The 22,500-nt window shown below is 42.8% G+C and overlaps 1 protein-coding gene across 1 annotated transcript in view; it reads left to right on the top strand.

Annotated features, from left to right (window-relative positions):
* Positions 1–22,500, top strand: part of lrp8 (low density lipoprotein receptor-related protein 8, apolipoprotein e receptor) — a 133,634-nt gene that overhangs the window by 61,198 nt on the left and 49,936 nt on the right. The window contains exon 3 of the mRNA XM_030791150.1: positions 1,566–1,688. Coding sequence (XP_030647010.1) covers positions 1,566–1,688 — 123 coding nt within the window. The remainder of the gene's footprint in view (positions 1–1,565; positions 1,689–22,500) is intronic.

Raw genomic sequence — 22,500 nt, 5'->3', positions numbered from 1 at the left:
CAGTGTATGGAGAACATTCCTGTCTCAGCTGAATAGAGAACATTCCTGTCTCTGCTGTATGGAGAACGTTCTTGTCTGGTGTATGGAGAACATTCCTGTATCCAGTGTATGGAGAACATTCTTGTATCCAGTGTATGGAGAACATTCCTGTCTCTGCTGTATAGAGAACGTTCCTGTCTGGTGTGTGGAGAGCATTCCTGTCTCAGGAGTATGGGGGTAGATTTATTGCGCTGGAATAATATAATCAGTCACATATTGAGCTGATGTTCTGTGCTATTCTGCACTGCGCTCTCCTGTAATTAAACTAAAGTAAGCACTTCCTGGTCAGAACACAGCCCCATAGCGTGGGAGACACGGTAGCACACGTAACACGTAGCAGTAAATTGAAAATAACATTCCCTGTGTTAAAGTTCTGTTGGGCGAGTGACTAAAGTACTTATGACCAGTATGACCAGCATGACCAGCCTTCTGTGTTCAGCAGAGCAGAAGACAGGCTATCAGTCTAAAAGTCCCTCACACAAGTCCCTCCTTCTCCGCCCAAACAGAGATTTCTCCATTACCGTTAATGTACATCTCACACACACATTGGCTCCCTAAGGAAGCATCTCTCAGCTGAGTGAGATAAACCCCATAAACAACAGGCTAACCATGCTAACCTGCTTTCTCGCTCTGTCTGGGGAGAGCTTTGGGCATGCTTTGAGTCTATTCTCTTTCCTGAACCAGTGAAATTGATCTCCATGAATAACATACACTCTGGAGCCTGTGTTAACCTGAGGGCGCAATAGTATTTGAATCAAAATAAAGCCCTAACAGGGGAGAACAGAGCAGTTTAAAACTACAGTGGTTCAGGACGGGACTGACTCTTTTTAATTCTTACATCACATGGGGTCTAGATTTAGCAGCAGGGCAGAGTCTCTTTTACCACTCTCTCTCTCCTCACTCTCTCTCTCTCTCTCTCTCTCTCTCCTCTTTATTTTGGGTAGTTCTTTACGGTGAATATGCGTGGAGTTGTTGCTCCAGCCGTGTGGTGTAAGATTTGAACTTGGGCACAGCGTGCTCTCATGCTTACAGATCAGATAGACATGTCTGGACTGGCAGTAGAAATCAGGCCTCCCACTGGCCAGATGAGATTGGCACGTCAGTGTGGCATCACCATTACGGCCTGGTACATTAACCAGAGTACTATATTCATCAACCAGCACTGCATGGGCATCCCTTAGGACTGATCTCTGTATAAACAGATCTAGGGTCAGTGTACAGGGTTTAAAGATTTAGGATGGCTCAAATGAAACCTGACCTCAGATCAGAGTAGCACTTTAGTAGCACTTTCTTAACAACATGAAAGAATAACCAAAACCATGGTTTCACATGCTTTATACCTCCATGTTTTTACTATGTTTCCTGATCGTCAGTTCACCTCTCTCCATCTCTGTCTCTCCCTCTCCCTCTCCCTCTCTTTCTCTCTCTCTCTCTCTCTCTCTCTCTCTCTCTCTCTCTCTCTCTCTCTCTCTTTCTCTCTCTCTCTCTCTCTCTCTTTCTCTCTCTCTCTCTCTCTCTCTGAACAGCGAAGAAGACATGTGCAACCACAGACTTTGCCTGTAAGAACGGACACTGTGTCTCGGCTCGTTGGAAATGTGATGGAGAACCAGAGTGTCCCGACGGCTCAGACGAGGCTGAATCCACATGCAGTAAGTGTGTGCGTGTGTGTGTGTCTGTGCGTCTGTGTCTGTGTGTCTGTCTGTGTGTGGGGGGGTTATGTTACGTTTGTTTTGCAAAGGTGATGATACACGTCGACTGAATTCAGTGAAAATTTTCACACACAAAGAAACAAATGCGTGTACCTTTGGGGACGAGAATCTACTGAACTCCTAATAATCTTCCTTTATTCATATTGGACAATATGCCTAAAGCCTTTCACAGAAAATGAATGCGAAGTTCTCGGTGCACTTACTAATAATCCTCCTTCCTACACCAAGTGGACAGTTGAGGCCACACACTGTGCAGAACAAACCCCATGTATAAGTCTGTCTTACACGCGTGAGGCAGACGGATGTGAGCTTGGCTCTTTGTGCGCGAGCGTCCGTGTGTCATCCCGGCCTGCGACTGTGAGGGGCTTGCTGTGGACTGGCCTGAGGGTTTCTTCTTTGCCAAAACTGAGTCACTGCTTACTCCCTCTGGCCTCCGCACTGGACAGAGAAAGCCTCCCTTCATGGTTGAGGAGTCACTCTGTGTTTGTGCATTTGGTTGCGTTGGGCTGTCTTCAGCCCTGCTTGGCAGCCACAGTGCTGACACTTGGCTCCCTCTCTCGCTCGCTCTCTGACAGCTGTTAAAGAAACAGCGTAATTGACGTGGCGCTTACCCATCAATTCTGCTTCTAATCACAATCTGTAAATTAGCTTTTTCTTGTGTGTGTGTGTGTGTGTGTGTGTGTGTGTGTGTGAGTGTCTTTGTGTTTCCGTCCCTCTCGTTCGGACGATAATTCTGCCGTGAGCCAAAAGGCCGCTTTTCCGTCTTCTGGAGCCAGACGTCATGCTGAACCGCTTGCTCGATGACCGAAAGATTGGGTCGGAATGGCCAATCAACCGTAAGATGAGAACGACTCCTCCACGCTCTGAGCACAGAGGCATGCTGGGAAACAGGAGTTACTCCTCTACTCCATACTTAGGCACACACTCGACCCCAAACTGTTAACAGGGAATGTTTATCCTGTCTCTGGAGTCAGGGCCGCTCTGCTCTCCTGTATCAGATCTGCTGTGGATTCACATAGGATATATCACATTGGGATTCACATTATACTGTTCAACACTTCACCGCTTACTCCCACACTCAGAGCACATACATCGCACGCACACAACACGCAACACACACACACACACACACACACACACACACACTACACATGCACACAACTCACGCACACACAGACACATACGCATCCCTGCACACACACAGCACACACAATACACACACTCTCTCTCTCTCAGCGCTGCGGGGGTATCTAAGGCTCACCAGGTTTGGAGAGGTGTACGCAGGTTCCACGCAGCGCTGTTTTTTGGGTCACTTGTTCCTGATTCGTTTTTTGTTGTTTCTAATGCGCCTGGAGAGAATACCCCTCCACCTCTTTCCTATGACTGCCTCTGTGTGTGTGTGTGTGTGTGTGTGTGTGTGTGTGTGCGTGCGCGTGCGCGCAACTGTATGGTTCGTTATGATCCAACACACAGTGGCAAACTGAACTCCCTTGACTCAGAGCTGAATAACACACACTCTCTCACATACACAGATATGCACAGAAATCCCAGCGATGTGCAAGGTCACTGCTCTGGTGAGGAGTAAAGTCAGGCCAGAGGCGCCCTTCCATTCTGGACTTGGTGTTAGATTACTTTTGAAAACTGCTAAGAGGCTTGGACGGTGCCCGCTATAGGAGTGAGGCTCATTTTTGGAGGGGGGGGGGCAGCCTGGCAGTGGACTGCGTTCTGCCCGTGGATGCTAGGTTTGTTATTATTTGCCTTTTACCTCTGCCGTTAATGGAAAGTGCCTCCTCTATTTCAAATGGTGTCTGAGATCAGCTGGTGTTTGTAAAAGTGGATATAAGATGAGTCAAAGAAAGCCAACACTCTTTATGATCAGTCCACAGTAACCACTGTAAGCATTATTTCTCTCTCTCTCTCTCTCTCTCTCTCTCTCTGTGTTATATATATATATATATATATATATATATATATATATATATATATATATATATATATATATATGTTAGGGCTGGGCAATATGGCCTATAAATAATATCACAATATTTGTGGGCTATATCGCGATACACGATACATATCTCAATATTGTGAAATCTCCTCTAAAGCACCTCATAAATGCTGGATTTAACCCTTTGATGCATACAATCACACCAGTATGAAGATTCTAGTAGTCCCTGCAACATATATCTGCATTAAAATATTCTTGTTTATATTCATTAGTGGTTTCTATTGGAACAATTTTAAACTTGCATGCAAAAAGGGGGAAATCACAGTTAAGTTAAATTTAACACAACATCTCCCTCGCGATACCCAAACCACTGCCAGATGATGGATCCAGTTCTCCTTCTTTTTGGAACCAATTTGTCCGCCTCCATCTTCTGTTGCCGTTTCCAAACTCAACACATATAAACTCACTTTGGCACTTCACTTCTTTCACTCTCTCCAGGCTCCTTCCCTGTTCCCTCCAGATACGAAAACAGGTCTCACCTATATGAGTCACGTATGTGTGTGACGTATATACATGAGGGGTTTTTTTGTGATACATCGAGTATATTCGAAATATCGCCTACCCTTAATAATGCTTATGAAGTAGTGTGACCTCATGTATTGATTGTTATGCTCTGTCATAATTACACTGTGCTGTTATGGAGCATGGACTCATGAATTCTCTAGAACATACCAGAGGAATGTAGATTGTGTGTCTTTTAGATGAACAGACTAAATTTTGTTTAAGCTCCCCCACTGTCCTTAAAAAATTCTCCATTCTTTCTTTTCTGTGTTAATTCAGCCCACTACTGGTTTGACGTTTCCAATACGTTGCTTTCTTGCTTTCTTCGGAAAAACCCCCCACCTCAGTCAGGAATCCTATGTTCTCCAGTTGGTCTGGGGAAACGCGCTTGGCCATGCTGGTTGGAGCGCGTGTGTGTCAGCCCGGGTCAGTCGTGATTCCCTGTCTGGGAAACACTGGCTGTGAATTCACAGAATACAGCAGCAGAATTGGTTTCACACCCATCTCGCACACCTAGGCTCAGATAAGAGCTGGACCAGGGTAGGAGGGGGGGGACAGGCCCAGGATAATTGGATATTCCGGAGAAGGAAGAAAATGCTGGAAAACCTGAGTACGGTTATTGAAATTCCCTCTAACATGAATGTAACAGTGATCCCAAATCCAGCTAAAGGGTTTCCCATTCCCTGTTAATGGGCTGAGGGAAGGGGGTTGTGTGTATCACGTTAGCCCAGGGCAGGTGAGTTACGTTGAGAAATGAGAGAGGCAGAGTGAATACACTGCCTGTCATAGATGTCTTGATCAATGGGGATGGAGAGGGAGTCATTAGAGACGCATTAAAGTGTCATAAACAGCAGAGTGTGGACATGAGCGTGAGCAGGATGCCGAACACATCCCAGAAACAGGTCGCGTGTCGCCATGATTATGAAAAATAGGAGAAAGCCACACTGCGATTACACCATAATTAATAAGCTTGATGGAATTTTGTTTTTTTTTTTCATTTGTTACACACACTCGCATCCCTAACCCTAATGTGTGTGTGTGTGTGTGTGTGTGTGTGTGTATGAGTAAGAGAGACTGACAGTAAGTGGTATGAGGCAGGCTTCAACAGCTCTGTATATGTGTGTGTGTGTGTGTGTGTGTGTGTGTGTGAAAGAGAGAGAGAGAGAGAGAGAAAGAGGTTGACAGTGGGTGGTATGAGGCAGACTTTCTTAACAGCCCTGTGTGTGTGTGTGTGTGTGTGTGTGTGTGTACCCATTTAGGTGGTGCTTGTTAGCAATGCTTTGTGTGTGTTAGACAGGTGGGGTCAGACACAGGTCCATTGTATTACAGACCAGCTGGAGAAGGTGTTGCAGGACATATTTTTCCGTCTCCCTAGATAAGATGTCACCCACTGATGTGGAAGCTGTGAGTCTTTGTGTTGGCCTGTGTAGAATCAGAATAAACAAGTTTGGATTATTTGGTCTCAGAAAACCTTGTGTGCCTCATGTGTCATGCATTTCACAAATTTCACGTTTCACATGCAGTTGTGCACACATGCTCATATAGTCAGTGTATTAGAGCAATCAATATTGTTAATATATTCTAGTGATAGAATCCATCCCTTTCCTGACCTATGACCTGTGCGTTTCTCCCCTGACCATGACCTTTGTCCCAGTACTGGAGCCCTTTTCATTCCCGTCAGCACTAACTTTAATATAATTGATGACCTGTCATTTAAAACATGCAGTTGCCTACACCAATTTTATACCCATGTCACTTGTCTATTGTACAGTGAAACCATCCTGTTCTCTATGGAAGACACAGCTCTCCATCCTGTTCTTTGTCCTAGCCTCACAAAAATGCACAGATTTTATACCTATATCAGGGCTCCAGATGGGGAATAAAATGGTCGCCAATGCGACTCACTTTTTAATTTTATAGCCAGTTTTTTTCTGCCAGTCGCTAGTGGCAACCATTACCCAAGTGCAAAAAAAAATATATATATATATATAGCCATACGTTTTGTTTGTGTACTGAATTCTCATCTCCTCTTGAGTCTGCTTCGACCTGCCCTATCGTGTGAACTCCTGTACAGTTTGTAATAGATAAACTTCTCTGCACTCCCGTCCTGCGGTGGTTTCAGTGTCAGCTGTACAGATGAACAGAAACAGTAGCTGAAGATAGTTTAGCGTCATGTTTGTCGGGTTAAAAATTTGAACTGTTAACTGTATGAAATACGTTTAATTTACTTCAACGTAATTTGTCCGATGGAGTTTGAATTTAGGAGTTAGATGTAGCTAATTGTGTAGTTAGCTAACATTAGCCAGCTGGCAAGAAAACAAAATGTGCAAACGAAAAATATCAGAGTTTTTACTCACTCCCTGCCTGTCCAAACCCAGCCCCCTCTACACCAGATGTCGACAATGTCAAGACCAACTCGACCAGTGAAAGCTCTCAAGTGACAAAAATAAATAAATAAATAGATAAATAACAGAAGACTGGGCATTTAAGTATTTATGGCAATACGATTGCAGTATATTGAAGACTGCACATATTGTGTATGTAAAGAATACATTGTGCAGTGACTATGGAAGGCAGAGCAAACAAAGACAGACAGACGGTACAGAGGGGAAAGAGCAGGCAGAGTGAGGCAGCCCTTTAACAGTGTAACATATGATCACTAACATCACTATATTTTGGCTCCTGAAAATTTGATTTGGCTCCTAAATATTTTGGGTTTAGGAGCCGAAGGCGCCTCTGTATATTTTTTTGCCTGGAGCCCTGCATATCAACCATCTATTGTACAGTGAAACCATCCGTTTCTCTATGGAAAAGAGTCCTCCATCCTGTTCTCTATGGAAGAGACAGCTCTCCATCCTGTTCTCTATGGAAGAGACAGTCCTCCATCCTGTTCTCTATGGAAGAGACAGCTCTCCATCCTTATCTCTGTGGAAGAGACAGTCCTCCATCCTGTTCTCTATGGAAGAGACAGTCCTCCATCCTGTTCTTTGGGAAACAAAAGCTCTGAGTCTTGTGGTGTCCGTCATCGTTGTCCCTTCACCAGGAGTGTGGCCTGTTGGTGTTTTGGTGTTTTGCATGCAATTGAGAACCCCAAGGCACATCTCACATGATTGGTAGGAAAGTCTGTGGGGCTTTTGACATGATTGGCAGATCTTTCGTTGGTTGGTTCTGCATAGTTATCCCCAATCAAGCCTAGTCGATGTGAGACAACACTGTGTAGCTTCATTGAAAGACTAATTCTCTGTCTCTGGTTGGAGCAGTGTCAATCCCAGCCGTAATCAGTGTCCTCTCCTCCATCTGCTATGTATGTTTCTGCCTTGATAGGTTAACAGCCAACGTTCTCTTTTTACTCTCCCAGGAAAGCTCCCAGTACCCCAGCCCTTTCTATCGGCTGATCCCCAGTCAGCTCAATAATGCAGCTGATTGGACTGATTGCCTTCGAAGGGGATCAATGAGTTTTCCCTGAGAGACGTCCTGAAACCAGATTAAGACGTTGGTGGCAGACGTTGTGTCAGGAGATTGAGTAATTACAAATTTCAGACTGGTGGGGGAAAAAAAGCTGAGAGAGTAAAAAAAGAGTAAAATTTCATTATTTAATTTGCTGTCTTGTGTCAGTGTTAACTCTTTGCAGGAAAGCTGGAAGTTCAGCTGAGACCCTATAAGATGTTCCAGTTGGGCTTTGAGTAAAAATCAAGGTTTGCTTTTCATGAAGAGATTTGTGGTTTTTGGCCCTGAGGATGTGGAAGGATTGCAGGTTTGGCCTCATGGATTTGTGGTTAGCACAAAGTCTCTGGAACCAAGGTTCTGATCCTTTCATCTCAAAAAGGTCTCTTATCCCCGCCGGATCTAGAATCAAACGGACCATTCCTCTTATTACCTTTGGAGATAACACTCTTTTCAAGGCATAGGCAGATTAACAGTGGGAAGACACAAACTTATAATAAACTTGACGATCCTTGATAATCCTTTAGTGACTTTGGCAAGTTCTGTTTCAGACTGTTAGGTGAACAGGGTTGGGCTCAAGTTGAATCAACTCCTTCAGGCTAGACTTTTTGCTCTGGTACTGAATGCAGTTCAACCTGTGCCAAAAGTTCATTCGACTCTAAATGACGCATTGGGAACCTCAGCTGAAGATGTCCCCATAGAAACAGTTTGTAAAAACTAAGAGGTTTCAGCCACTTATACTGAATGCTAAATTCAACACTCAACAGTTCAATACAGTCCACAGAACCCAGTAGAGAACTCAGACCTGGATACATTCAAATGAACACACAAATCAAATATTTGCTTTGCAAAAACCTCTTCCACTATAAAAATGAGTGGAAAATTCCAATCTCAAATTAAAAAAAGGATTAAGTGATTCAGTAAGCGGTATTAGACTTCCTCTATTGTTTTAAACTCATAAGCCATATCATAAATTTTAAATCTTCCAACATCCGATAAGGTGTGTTATTCACCAAAAAAGGCACAGAATGACTCCCTCTTACATTCCCAAGTAAAGTGCTGAACCAATATGTTGTTCTGTACAAACGTTAAAGGCATTAGAAAGTGTCAGTACACTTGAAGTGAGGTGAAGTCAAAGATTTTCACTTTTCCTGTTCTGGCATCCAACAACGAAACAACGGACATTTTCCACCATCCTGTCCTCTCTTTGGGTGCCTTTGCATCTCATCTTGTCTTAAATGAACAATGGGCTGTGCTTGCAACCAAGCCACGTACACATCTGCTCATCTGATATGCATGACGTGAACTGCAAATGGGTGTGGGCTTACTCAAATGCAAAGCCGTTGACTCTACATTCAACAGAAAGACTAATGCATCATTTTGATTAATTACAATTTTTTGGACAAATATAAAGGCATGGGTTGAAGTGAAGAAAAACACAATTTGCAATTTTTACACAATGTTCATGGTCTTCTGTACCCCATAATTTCGCCTCCAAAAACGTAGTTCAATGTGGACATATCATTTTAAGGTGCACTGTTAGAAATCTGGGCACTTGGAGACAAGTTTCTAATTGATCCACATGCCCACACTCAGTACTGCTGGAGTTCTAACCAACACAACTTTTGAAGGAGAACTGAGGTAATGAGAAAAATCTTAGTTTCTGCCAAGTGTTTAGAAGGAGTTTTTCCTCCTGGTATAGTCTGTCTGAGTAGGGATCTGAACCCAGACGCATTAGACTTGTTGGTGTTGGTGAGTGGGAGTGATATGATTTGCTCTGGTTAAGTGTCCTTCAGGGTGACTTTTCATGGGCTTTACTCACCATCTATCCTCTCCTTTCACCCTTCTGTTTTCTGTCACACCATCGAGAGTCTCCTTCGTGCATGCTCAGACGTTTTCAGCCAATACTTGTTACATCCTTAACGCTGAGAGTTGATCCTGCTCCTTCAAACTTTTCCAAGTGTGCTCAGACTGCCACTCTGACAGCTGCTGATTCACACTGTTTGTTAGCAGTTTATGTTTAACGCAGATGATACAGCAGTGGAAATATGCTACGTGAGTTACACTGTGTTGTATGGGCTGGGCTGACACTGGGCTGACACTGGGCTGACACCGGGCTGATGGGCTGATGTGACACCGGGCTGAGGCAAGAATAGACAAAGGGGACAAAACTGTTGAGTTTAGCATTAATCACAGCTTTGTCCTACATCTTGTCCTGCAGCATGCGGACTTGTGTGAGACCAGTGTCGGAGGATTCACTCTTGTCTTCCCAGCTTAGCCGACTGCAGGAGACAAAAGGCAGGAGCCCATGCTAAGCCTTCGCAGTGGCGGCTTCTCTTTGTTAATTATTTTGAACGTTAGGCTAACGTGCAGTCAGATGCGGCGGGCAGCTTCAATTTCATGCTCCAGACGGCGGCTCCTGCAGTAATTTCCCATGTGGCTGCGCTCCGCTGACACTCCACGGCTCCGCGAACGACCCTCTGGTCCCCTCTGCCGCCCGCACGGGTCCTCGCTGCCAGAGCCAAGGCAACCGCTCTGCCCGCCTGATTGCTTTTTAGCCGTGCCATTAGCACAAGCCTTTTAATTTAGAGCCCATCAGAGTTGGTTTCCTGCACTGTCAGGCTGAGTCCCTAAGAACAGAGTTCAGTTACTGACTACAAAAGCACAAGAGGGGTTTTTTTTCCCCCTGAACTTCTCCGATTTGTCCTGGCTTCTTGTAATACCACTCGAGCTAAGTTGGTCGGCTAGCACGTCTTAATTGCATGAATCACCCAATTTGAATACTGTCTTGACAAACACAGTTATCATAGAGTAGCGGGAACGACTAGAGCTGTTATTTATGGTCTGCGTACCTTCAAATCTCGGATTAAGTCAACAGCATTTGTTTGTTTGTTTCTCTCGTCTTATCCTCTAATTTGATTTTCAATGACTTTTGACTCCACAGTCGCCTGATTGAAACATCTCCCCAAAGCTGATGAGGAAAACCAAAGTGACTCATCCTTAAGCCGAGGATAGAATTAGCTGTCTGTGCAACGCAAAGCATTATGGGACGGTGTCAAAGGGGACTGCTCTCTGGCATGAGTTTTATTGGCAGGATGCCAGGAGATTCAGACGCAAAAGCTCTGTTAGCTCACTCAACATCAGTGTGTCCAGCTTGGTCCAGAATGCACAGGGGCACTGAATCGATAATGTGTGTGTGTGTGTGTGCGTGCAGACAAAGTTCATGAATAATTTAACAGCTAGCTTGGCAATTGTTTAATGTCACCTCCAGAAGTTGGGGGGAAAAGCTAACAGAAGGAGAGTGGAACTTTTTAAGGGGCTGTGTGAGGGACTTTTAAAGCCTGGGGAAGCTGCAGACCTGCAGTGTTTGTCTTCAGGACCAAACCCTATCACCTTTGCATGGATGTGTGTCATGTACACATAGCAGGCCCTTCTCCTGTCCATTGGACTAAATCCAGCAGTGGATGCTTTGTCTAAGATGTCTGTCACAGCCAAGAAATGCACTCAAAGCAAATCTCCTGCGTGTTTTTTTTTTGTTTTTTTTTTTCTTTTACACGCAATTAGTGACCCTTGATCTCACCACTCTGCTATTGATCCAGTGTCTGTGAATTTTGCCGTGGGTTAAATCACATGATGCCGATGTCTTGTGTGCTTTTTGAAGGATGCATGAGGATATGTTTGTGGTGTTGGGTCTTAGCTGCTTGCTGTGTATACAATCAAAGTAAATTGATTAATACTGTGTACTCTTGACTGATGTTTCAGTTGGCTTGTGCCTGTGGGCTTTTGTATTAGTTACTCGCGGTTTGGGTGGGTTTGGATTGAAAATGATCCGATTGTAGGTCAGGTCGGACAGGTGTGGGTTAACATTTGAGCCAAAGAAAAAACATAACAAAGAATATGTATGTATTTTGAAAAAAGCCCCTTGTGTTGGCTTTACATCGATTGATATTTTATTCATGTAAACATTAGAAAATGAGGTCATTTTACTGAACAGTCCGGATCCTAGAAAAATAAATTACTGTCAATGGATTTGCCTCTTGTCAAATAATATGGACAGCATCAGAGGTGGGGACCATTAGAACAGAATGACCGAAACACAAAGGCTAAACTAGAGAGAGACTCAGTGGTGTCATGTTTGTGTGCCAAGCCAATCAGCACAAAAGAAAGAGTAGAGTTTTATCACTGCTAATGTGACGTCATAATTGCCCTATGCTGTATCTGCATGCTCTTAACAAAGGCTGTTGACTTCAGAGCGAGATTACAGGTAATTAACATATTTATGCTAGCAGCTCCAATATGCCATTGCCTGCCATTTCATTAGACTTCACTGTTTAGCAGATAAGTCTGGACTCCCTGTAGCTGTATCTCTGTATCTCTTCCGATCTCTTGTCCTGGGCTGTCACTGGCTTAAAGATTCAGTAGTTTTAAAACCTGCTACCAAAATATCCAGGACTATAAAAAGTCTCGGAAGACCTTTCGTGGCTTTCTGTTGCAGTACTCTTGATGTGTTCGTTCATGCTAGCATAGACAAATACAGTTCACATCTGCAGAGCCCAGTTCGCCATGAAAATCTTTCTTTCTCTCTTTCCATCCATCTTTTTTCAGTGTTTTTTTTTTTTTTTTTTGTCTTTAACCGTTTTTCTACCTCCATCTTTCTGTTACTAACTCTGATGTGCTGACATATTTGTCTACATTAGCATCTTGCTGACTTTCACTAATTACACAAATGCATCATTTATGCTTTGTGTCAACATTAGCAGTAAGCTATCTCCTCCGTAGATTGGATTGCTCATCTAACAGAGAGGGGGCAGAATGATGCCCCAGAACACATGTAGTGAATTAGCTTGTACAGAGGAGGCTACACGTCTCATTAAGCGTGTCTTGTGTTGTGTTCTGTGGTACTCGGAGGGTTTCAAAGGCGAGAGGACAAAGCTGAGCTTTCATGTTGGGATATCAGAGCGAGAGGATCACAGCAGATTAGAGAGGGTAGTGTGACAGTCTGCACGCATTCTTCATATTAACATGATTAAATGGGAAGACAAGGGGAATTACAGGATCTATCAAATATGATATCAGAGCGTGATCAGTGTACACTTCAAACAGCAGAGCTCATAAACAAACGAGCAAACAGACACATGAACACACACATTTATCCAAACACTAATGCTTAGAGAAACACATACACATACACACACATACACATACACACGCATGCGTGCTTACACACATGAACACACACATTTATCCACACACTAATGCTTAGAGATTTTCCTCCGTTGCTTTTTTTCTTTTGCTCTGAGGAACTTATACTCTTCACTCTTTTACCTCACATACCTCTTATACCTCACATACCTCATATACCTTATACCTCATATACCTCTTATACCTCATATACCTCTTATACCTCATATACCTTATACCTCATATACCTCATATACCTCATATACCTCTTATACCTCATATACCTCTTATACCTCATATACCTTATACCTCATATACCTCATATACCTCTTATACCTCACATACCTCTTATACCTCACATACCTCATATACCTCTTATACCTCATATACCTCACATACCTCTTATACCTCTTATACCTCATATACCTCATATACCTCTTATACCTCATATTCCTCTTATACCTCATATACCTCATATACCTTATACCTCTTAAACCTCATATACCTCATATACCTTATACCTCATATACCTTATACCTCATATACCTCATATACCTCTTATACCTCATATACCTTATACCTCATATACCTCTTATACCTCACATACCTCACATACCTCACATACCTCACATACCTCTTATACCTCATATACCTCACATACCTCACATACCTCTTATACCTCATATACCTCATATACCTCTTATACCTCACATACCTCTTATACCTCACATACCTCACATACCTCTTATACCTTATACCTCATATACCTCACATACCTCTTATACCTCACATACCTCACATACCTCTTATACCTCATATACCTCATATACCATACTGAATTATCCAGTCTCTGTACATGTGAACAACAATGTAAAAAATTAATACATAAATATAGAAATTAAAGCATGGTAGGGTTTAAATAACAGAGCATTTTTATACCCCTCAGCGCGAGTGTGTTGCATATGATTGGCCCACACAACAACACAAACCTTATCATTTGTTTTCATACACTTTGATTCACAGATTTAGATTAACAACAGCCTCACTACCCTCAGGCTTTGAGCTGCCTTTAAAATTGAAAGTTTTATATATTTATTTATTTGTTTTATCGAGTTCAGACTCAGGGCTGTCCCTGTCAACTTGAAAGGTTCATTATCTTACAACATAGCCTCTAGCAAGGAAAGAGAGATGTTCACTGGCCATGTCTCCAGTGGCTTTCTCCGATTCGCATGTGGGGCATTACTTTGCTGGACTTAATTGAACCTAGCAGTCTGTGATATAGGGCAGACTACATAGAGAACGAATGAGTCAATTGTGATTGGCTCATTGAGACATACTGAAGCTGAACCATCCAATCAGAGGACAGACTGACTGAGGAAGGCCTGAGTTAATGAGGCGTGATCCAGTGTTTATAGGCAGAGGATGAAGCGTATTGATGTGATACACAAGGCTTGTTATTACGTTTGCATAACATGTCTGTTTGATTAATGATTCATAGGGAAAAACTCTTGGATGACCCATGGGGACTACGAAAGGTCACCCTGCTCACTCTCTCTCAGTGCATTCCCCATCACGTGTAGGTTATTGTGCAGTGAGTAATGTTGTATCATGCACTCAGTCCACTTAGTTCTGCCTGTCAGGCATAGTAAACACCACGAACATCCCAACTAGATTCATTCTGCATGAGGAGTATTCTGCCTGTCAGACATAGTAAACACCATTAACATCCCAACTAGATTCATTTTGTAAGAGTAGTAATGTAAACAGTAGCCATTTCAGTTCGCACGTTCTGAATTATTTTAATGTCGCTCAGTATTTTGTTGTGAGCTTAATGAAATAAAAAGAGTATGACTTATGAACATTCTTCTCCTGAAAGCAAACAGAGATGGCAGTATGGTTTTGTTCGAATATATTGTATATTAGATTGGGAGAGTTTCAGTTATTCAGCGCTGATTCCTCATGAATTATTTAAAATTTCTTAAAGACACTGTCTTGTCTTTTTATTTATTTATTTATTCATTCATTCATTCATTTATTTATCTACCAAAAATCCTCAAATGCGTGTGTTTTTGTTCCATGGAAAATTATTTAAGACTTGCAAAATTATTTATGAAACTTTCTTCCAAATGTCGTTTAAATGTTTTTAATCGCATTAGAATGTTGGTTTGCAGGCTGCAGCGTGAAATAATTCCAACCTCTCTGCTTTACTCCGGTGAGATTACCTTCAAACTGACAGAGCCTCCAAGAGCCGCAGTATACTGAGAGAATGTGTAATTAAAACAGGTGTGAGCTCATTGATTTACAGGCAATAGGATTTCTGTCATGACTCTGTGTGTGTGTGTGTGTGTGTGTGTGTGGGCGTCCATGAGCACTCAGACATGTTTGAATTGAGAGGGTTGTTTGTGTTGTCGCTGGCGTGCGTGTGTGTGTTTATGTATGTATGAATGTATGTGTGTTAGTAGGGTAGCCACTGGCTCTCTCAGAGAGCTCTTCATCTGTAATGTGACCTAAATCTGACCTCTCTCTCTCTACATCAGTCTGAGGTTAGATTTATAATGCAGGCTATATGTTATTTTGTGTGAGAGTGAGAGTGTGTGTATGTGTTAGCATTGACTGTAATAAAGCAGTAAATCTTGCCTGCATGTGAGAACATAGCCATTTCTGCCATCTCAGCGCCTGTTAAGGGCATGCTTATCACATTCCATTCTCACACACACACACACACACACACTCGCCCACTCTTCATCTGGCCTGCCAACACACACACACACACACACACACACTCACACTCCTACTCTCTCACATTCTCCATTTCGCTCTCTAATGCTCCAGAAAATGATTTCTCTGTGAGATCACGCTATGCTGTGTTCTGCAGCCGTTGCTATGTTTTATCGATATTAACTTGCAATGTGGCTGTAGTTTTTACGGCATGATTAAAGTTTATAACTCTCGTAGAGTAGCTTCTGTTGCCACATTCATCTTTGTCTCGAGGCCAAATCTTTAATTTAATTTTTCTAATTTACCTCCTATCATCCGTTTATTAGGAGTGTATTATTCTCGCTGTAATTGATGAGTTGTCCTCAGACTAGCCTCTCTGTTCATCACTGCTGCAGAGAATTCCGTCAGATAATATAGCTGAATGTTAATGATGCCGTTTACAGTGTCGGTGAGCCGGTGACTGTTTTAAGGAGGGAGAAAATTATTAATCAGGATTTGCTGTCCTTCAGTGGGCATCTACTGACTGAAAGCGGAATAAGTTTGAAGGTTCAGCATGGCAGATATGTGCGTTTTAATTTTAATCTTACAGTGTGTTACATTACAACGGAGCCCTGTTTTATACAGCGCTTAAGTGGCAAACACATTTAAATTGATTTATGTTTTTTTTATGTGTCTAACTGTCCAAATATTATTTTAGAAGTGTGTGTTTGCTTTGTCTGTCATTGACTGAGGACGGCCAGACCCTCTCTGCAGTGCTGTTTTACAGTCAACAGCCTTAGTGGTTTACAGTAAATGGATATGACAAGGACAGTTTCTGCTAAAACCAAACAGTGTGTTTACTGTGTTTATTTCTTCTCCAGAACAGAGCAGAACAGAACAGAACAGAGCAGAACAGAGCAGAGCAGTAGCCGTGAAATGAATGAGGTTTAAATGAAATTTGTCTTTGAGGTTGTATTCAATGAAGTAATGAGTCAACCACGGAGCTCACTCAACCCCACACCCTATTCCTCAGGACTAAATACTGTATAATCATACGGCAACCGTGTGAGCGTCTCATATGAGTGACATCACACCTTTCTGAGCAGCTATCATTAGCCTCTCTCCTCCTCTTACTGACAAACAACAGACGCCCTCACATTGATCATGTTAGCGCCAGGCTGCCGGCTTGCATGCTATCGGAATCAGTCAATCTAGGGTTTAGCGTTTAGCGCTTTAAGCTACACACGGCGCTGGGGTTGTAATTTGCTAAGTCTCGTCCTCTCCGCGGCTCTCCGTGCGGCGGCATCAGGGAGGCACTTAATCAAAAGTGTATTAGCATAATGCATGAAAAGCTTCCCTGGCTTGCCCAGAGCCTTCCTCTCCCTCTCCAGAGAGACAGACAGGATGCCGGAATTTTCCCTTCATTCCCACTAATGGGATCAGGAAAGGAGCTATCCAGATGGGCAGGTGCATGTGTTCTGCCCAACCGGCATCATGTAAAAACACACACACGCACAGGCAAACACAAACACACACACACACACACACATACACATACAGAGAGAGAAGGAGAAGGACAGAGAAAGATGGATACACACAAACACACATACAGAGAGAGAGAGCGAGAGAGAAAGACAGAGAGATGGATACACACGCACATACACGCAAACACATATGTATATGTATATATATATATATATACACACACACACACACATATACACTCAGAAAGATACATACATACATACATACACACAGACGTATTTAAAAGTGAGCAGGTACTAATAATTGGTCTAGTGTAACCCATCAGGCTAATGTAAGGAACAGTTTGAATGAAGACTGAGAGCCTATGCAATGTTCTCCTCTGCCAGCAGGTCCACCGTACAGCAGGTCAGACAGCAGTAGTTCTCTGGTCTCTGCGTTTGGTCTCTGTGGTATCAAAGCGTATAAAATATTCATCTCCTACACGGCCTGAAATATCATACGTGTAATATGAGGACCCCGATGCACTCAGTGCATCCAAGTTGTGAATGATGTGTGTGTTTGTGTGTAGGTCAGTGTGTGTGTGTGTGTGTGTGTGTGTGTGTGTGTGCGTGCGCGCGTGCGTGCATGTCTGTGTGAGAGAGAGAAAGAGGGAGATAGAGTTTCTGATAAGTAAGAACATGGTGTAAGTTTGTGTGTAGGTCAGTGTTTGTGTGTGTGTGTGTGTATGTGTGTGTGAGAGAGAGAAAGAGAGTTTGTGATGAGTTGGAAAGGGATATAAGTTTGGTCAGTGTGTGTGTGTGTGTGTGTGTGAGAGAGAGAGAGAGAGAGAGAAAGAGAGTTTGTGATGAGTTGGAAAGGGATATAAGTTTGGTCAGTGTGTGTGTGTTTGTGTGTTTGTGTGTGTGTGTGTGTGTGTGAGAGAGAGAGAGAGAGAGAAAGAGAGTTTGTGATGAGTTGGAAAGGGATATAAGTTTGTGTGTGTTAGAGAGAGAGAGAATGCATTGAGCAGCTGTAAATAGACTTCACTATGAGGGAGAGTGAGGGAGATACTGTTGGCCTTGTCTTGCTTTTTTTTTCTCCAGTCATATCTTTCGATTCGGAAAAGTTTCCCAAAAAGCTGTCGATAAGCCCATGGACGGCCCTGACTCTGTCTGCTGTACTTTTGCTAAGACCTGTCAGCGTTTACCGATGGGAAGATATCCATGGCCTGTCCCGCGGGCCTCTGCTTTCGGCCACACCGACCTTCAGAAGGACAAACAACCGAAGGCAAACAACAGCCTCCCATCTGACTGCACTCTCATAATGCCAGTTCTGTAGAGATCTGCCCTGAACTTTAATGGTGCTTAGAGTAGCACTTTCACCAACACTCACTGCACAATCCAGTGGAGAGTCCAGTGTGACCAGTTCAGTGTGTTACACTCTTTATTTCTCTGACTAATGTCATACACTGTGAGAGTGGCACAGCAAAAATGATACAAGTGGTTGAGGAGAGAGGAAAGACAGGTACTCACATGATTCCCACTCAGGGGAAAATCAGGTACACACATGATTCCCACTCAGGGTAAAAAAATGTGCAGGATTAGGCACAGTTAGGAGTATGGAACTGAGAAATCTCGGCTTTGATCGAGGTCTGTGTGATTATTTAGACATTCCTACTCATGAATTTAGGTCATTGGTATGGACAGAATCCATCACTCTGTCTCTCCCTTCCCTCTCATCTAAGCAGGACACCCACATACACAGAGGTGTCGCATGGTTGTAAAACACATTTACACACTGAAACAGTGAACGCTTTGCAGCATGCATTGATATACCTGCCTACTTACTACACACACACACACTCACACACTTGCATATACATCTGCTTACTTGCAACCTCCCTCTCTCTCTCCAATCTCTCTCCTCTTCACACATACACAGATGTAAGCTCTTAGCGATTTAGCAGTAGAGAGTGAGACACACACACACCTCATGAGTCACCTGTTCCACTGTGAGAATCCAAGAGGTGCTCACAGAAAACACCTGTGCTGTGGACCTGTCATTGTCTACCATCACGAAGACCAGTTTAAAAAACACCATTCACCAAACACAAAGACCAGTTTAAAAAGACACTGTCTACCAAACACAAAAACCAGTTTGAAAAACACTATCTCTACCAAACACAAAAACCAGTTTAAAAAACATTGTTACCCGCATATAAAGACCAGTTTAAAAAAACCCTGTCTACCAAGTATGAACACCAGTCTACCAAATACAAAGTCTACTGGCCATTTTCTAGATTTGGGTTTACTGCTGTGAGAGAGAAAAGTGTCCCTGTGTTTAAGACAGGGGCTTAGGTTAGTGCCAGTGAGTCAGAGCAGGTGGCTTTGACCGCAGGCCCACAGAGTCAGCCATGCTCTGAACTCACTGCTCACTCCCTGGGCAGATGGAGCTTATTCACTTACTACACACTTAGTCTGGGCAAGGCTGTGTTCAGCTAATGCACTTTAATAAAAAGACCAAAATGAAAATATTGCCTTTTTCATAAAATATGATAAGCTGATTTTTGCAAAGAAAATGTAAATGTTATTTTTAAAACTCAGACAATGTTTTGTGTGTGTGTGTGTGTGTGTGTGTGTGTGTGTGTGTGTATATATATATGTATATATATGCACACACACACACACACACACACACACACACAAGATGCTTACAAGTCATGTTGGCTGTAAAACTCCTCACTCTTGCGTTATTGGATAAAATTTATTTCCCCATTGCATTTTTATTCTGACTAGTAAAGATTAGATTTCTGGGTATTGCGTGTGTGTCCTCGCATATGGTGTGTCTCTGAATTTTCTGTTTCCCTGTCAACATTAGCTAGGTTACATCAGCGGCATGGCCACACACTGACTCACATTATTAGATAAATATGATAATTTAATAGGCACACAGACTTCTTCTCAGCCTCCCTCACACTTCTGAATCTCTCCTGAGCAGTCAGCACAGCTGAGGTGAAAATGGATTTTTCCTCTGTGTTGTACTGATCTGGTGATGATGCGAGGACACACATTTCTGCCCCCCAAGACACACACACACACGCGCATTCAGCCTGCATTTTTTTTTTTTCAATAAAACCCACATGTGTGCTGGAGCAGCTCTGGAAGAGAAGTCCAAAGCTATCATGACCTGTTGGTGAAATGGAGAAAACAGTGGCTCTTCACTCACCTGCTGCTGTTCTTGCTCTGTATTAATTCCGACTTTGTTTAACTGAAGAATCAAAGATTGTGAGAGTAATGCGGGAACTGAGCCCAGGTGCAAATAACTCACTGGCACTTGTATTCAATGCAAAACAAACCATTTCCCATGAACAGTGTATAAACTCACAATACTTGTTTGTGTCCTGTAATGTGTGATGTGAATAATGAACAGACCACATTGTTTAGTGTTTTTGTCTGGACACCATTTTATGACAGTTCCATTCCACATGGTTCCTGCAGTATAGGAATAGGCTTCGCTCATCCATCCGAGAGAGCAGTCAGTTAAGTCCCTCCACGCCTGCTTCTCTTATCAGCAGCTAAACTTCAAGCCCTGTCCTTCCCTCTGGCGTTAGACTCATCCTTAGTTTCAATTACTTTTCTTCACCCCAGTGCTCCATCCATCAATTAGAACACTGGACGCTCTGAAGACAGACAGGATCTCCACACGGCGGAACACGAGAAGAGTCTGCAGTTATAGCTGTACAAGCTTTATATGCAAAGTGTGCAGAGTGTACAGTTATAAACAGAGTGTACAGGTATAGCTTTATGAACAGGGGGTACAGTTATAGTTTCATAAACAGAGTGTACAGGTATAGTTTTATGAACAGGGGGTACAGTTATAGTTTCATAAACAGAGTGTACAGTTCTAGTTTTATAAACAGAGTGTACAGTTATAGTTTTATGAACAGGGGGTACCTTTATAGTTTTATAAATAGACTGTACAGTTATAGTTTTATAAACAAAGTATACAGTTATAGTTTTATGAACAGGGGGTACCTTTATAGGTTGATAAATAGACTGTACAGGTATAGCTTTATGAACAGGGGGTGCAGGTATAGTTTCATAAACAGAGTGTACAGGTTTACTTTTATAAACAGAGTGTACAGGTTTACTTTTATAAACAGAGTGTACAGGTTTACTTTTATAAACAGAGTGTACAGGTTTAGTTTTATAAACGGAGTGTACAGGTTTAGTTTTATAAACAGAGTGTACAGGTTTACTTTTATAAACAAATTGTGCAGTTATAGTTTTATAAACAAAGTACACAGTTACAGTTTTATAAACAGAGTGCGCAGTTATAGTTTCATAAAAAGAGTGTAGCACAATTGTAAACTGTTCTGACGGGAGTTGTTTGGGTTATGAATAAGAGTAATTGTTCAGATAGTTGTCAGAGTCGAGATTGCAGTGGTTACTTTTCTCTGTGTTGGGGTGGGCTGAGTGTGGAGGAGGGAGGGAGGTCCTGCAGGTGCAGTGGAGTTTAGGGAGAAGATAGGACCTGCAGAGAGGAACAAGGAGTAGATAAGAGGGACAGCATCTCCCGGGGGGGACGAGGGGTTCTATCTCCAGCAGCCTGCTGCCAGTCATGTCAGACAGGTCACACACACACACACACACACACACACACACACACACACACTCACACTATTAAAGCCCATACTGTTTTATTGTTCAACACCTGGACCCAGCCTACCTACACACTGTCTGTGGAGTTTTCAGCCTCTTTTTGTTGAAAGCCACTGCGCTCATCAGATCCCACAGAATGGCTCCTGTTGATAAGCACTGGGGCTCCATTTTCAGAGCCACAATGGCCACCCGACTGATACAGAATAATGTACATATGCTCTCAAATGAGGTTCAGCCCAAGCGTGGTTTCCCATCTCCTCTTGAAGAAAAAAAGCCTGCCACATTCCAATTGGTTTCCCTACCGACACACAGCAAAACTAAAGAGCGACTGCACCATTCTCAACTCTGAATGGAGTAATCTCCCTCAGCCTGTACTTTACAAAAATAAAATAATCCATCATTCTTTTTGTCAGAGAGAGAGAGAGAATAGAAGTGCACCCAGGCAATATTGATTTGCAGGAGATGGCGCTAGCCAGTGGAATGTAGAGATCTATAATTGATGAAACTGTGGTGGACAGTATAACTCTGTGTTGGGTGGATGTGGGTGAGTGTGTGGTGGGATTAGGGTGTGGCATGTATAGTGTGCTGTGTGGAAAGTAAAGGTATAGAGTTGTTTTTAGAGAACTTAAGAGAGAAAGTGTGTGTGTATGTGTCTGTGTGTGTGTGTGTGTGTGTGTGTTTATTTATAGTCTTGTAAGTCTTTAAAAACCATCAAGGCCTTGAACTGTGCATGTTCACTAAACAGTTATCGTATTTGGTTTGATATGTTTGTGTGTGCAGATATGATGATGCACTG

This window comes from Chanos chanos, chromosome 14 (genome assembly GCF_902362185.1).
Source record: "Chanos chanos chromosome 14, fChaCha1.1, whole genome shotgun sequence".
Classification (NCBI taxonomy): Eukaryota; Metazoa; Chordata; class Actinopteri; order Gonorynchiformes; family Chanidae; genus Chanos; species Chanos chanos.
The sequence above is the reverse complement of the archived record's forward strand: the minus strand, read 5'-3'. Positions and strand labels throughout refer to the sequence as shown.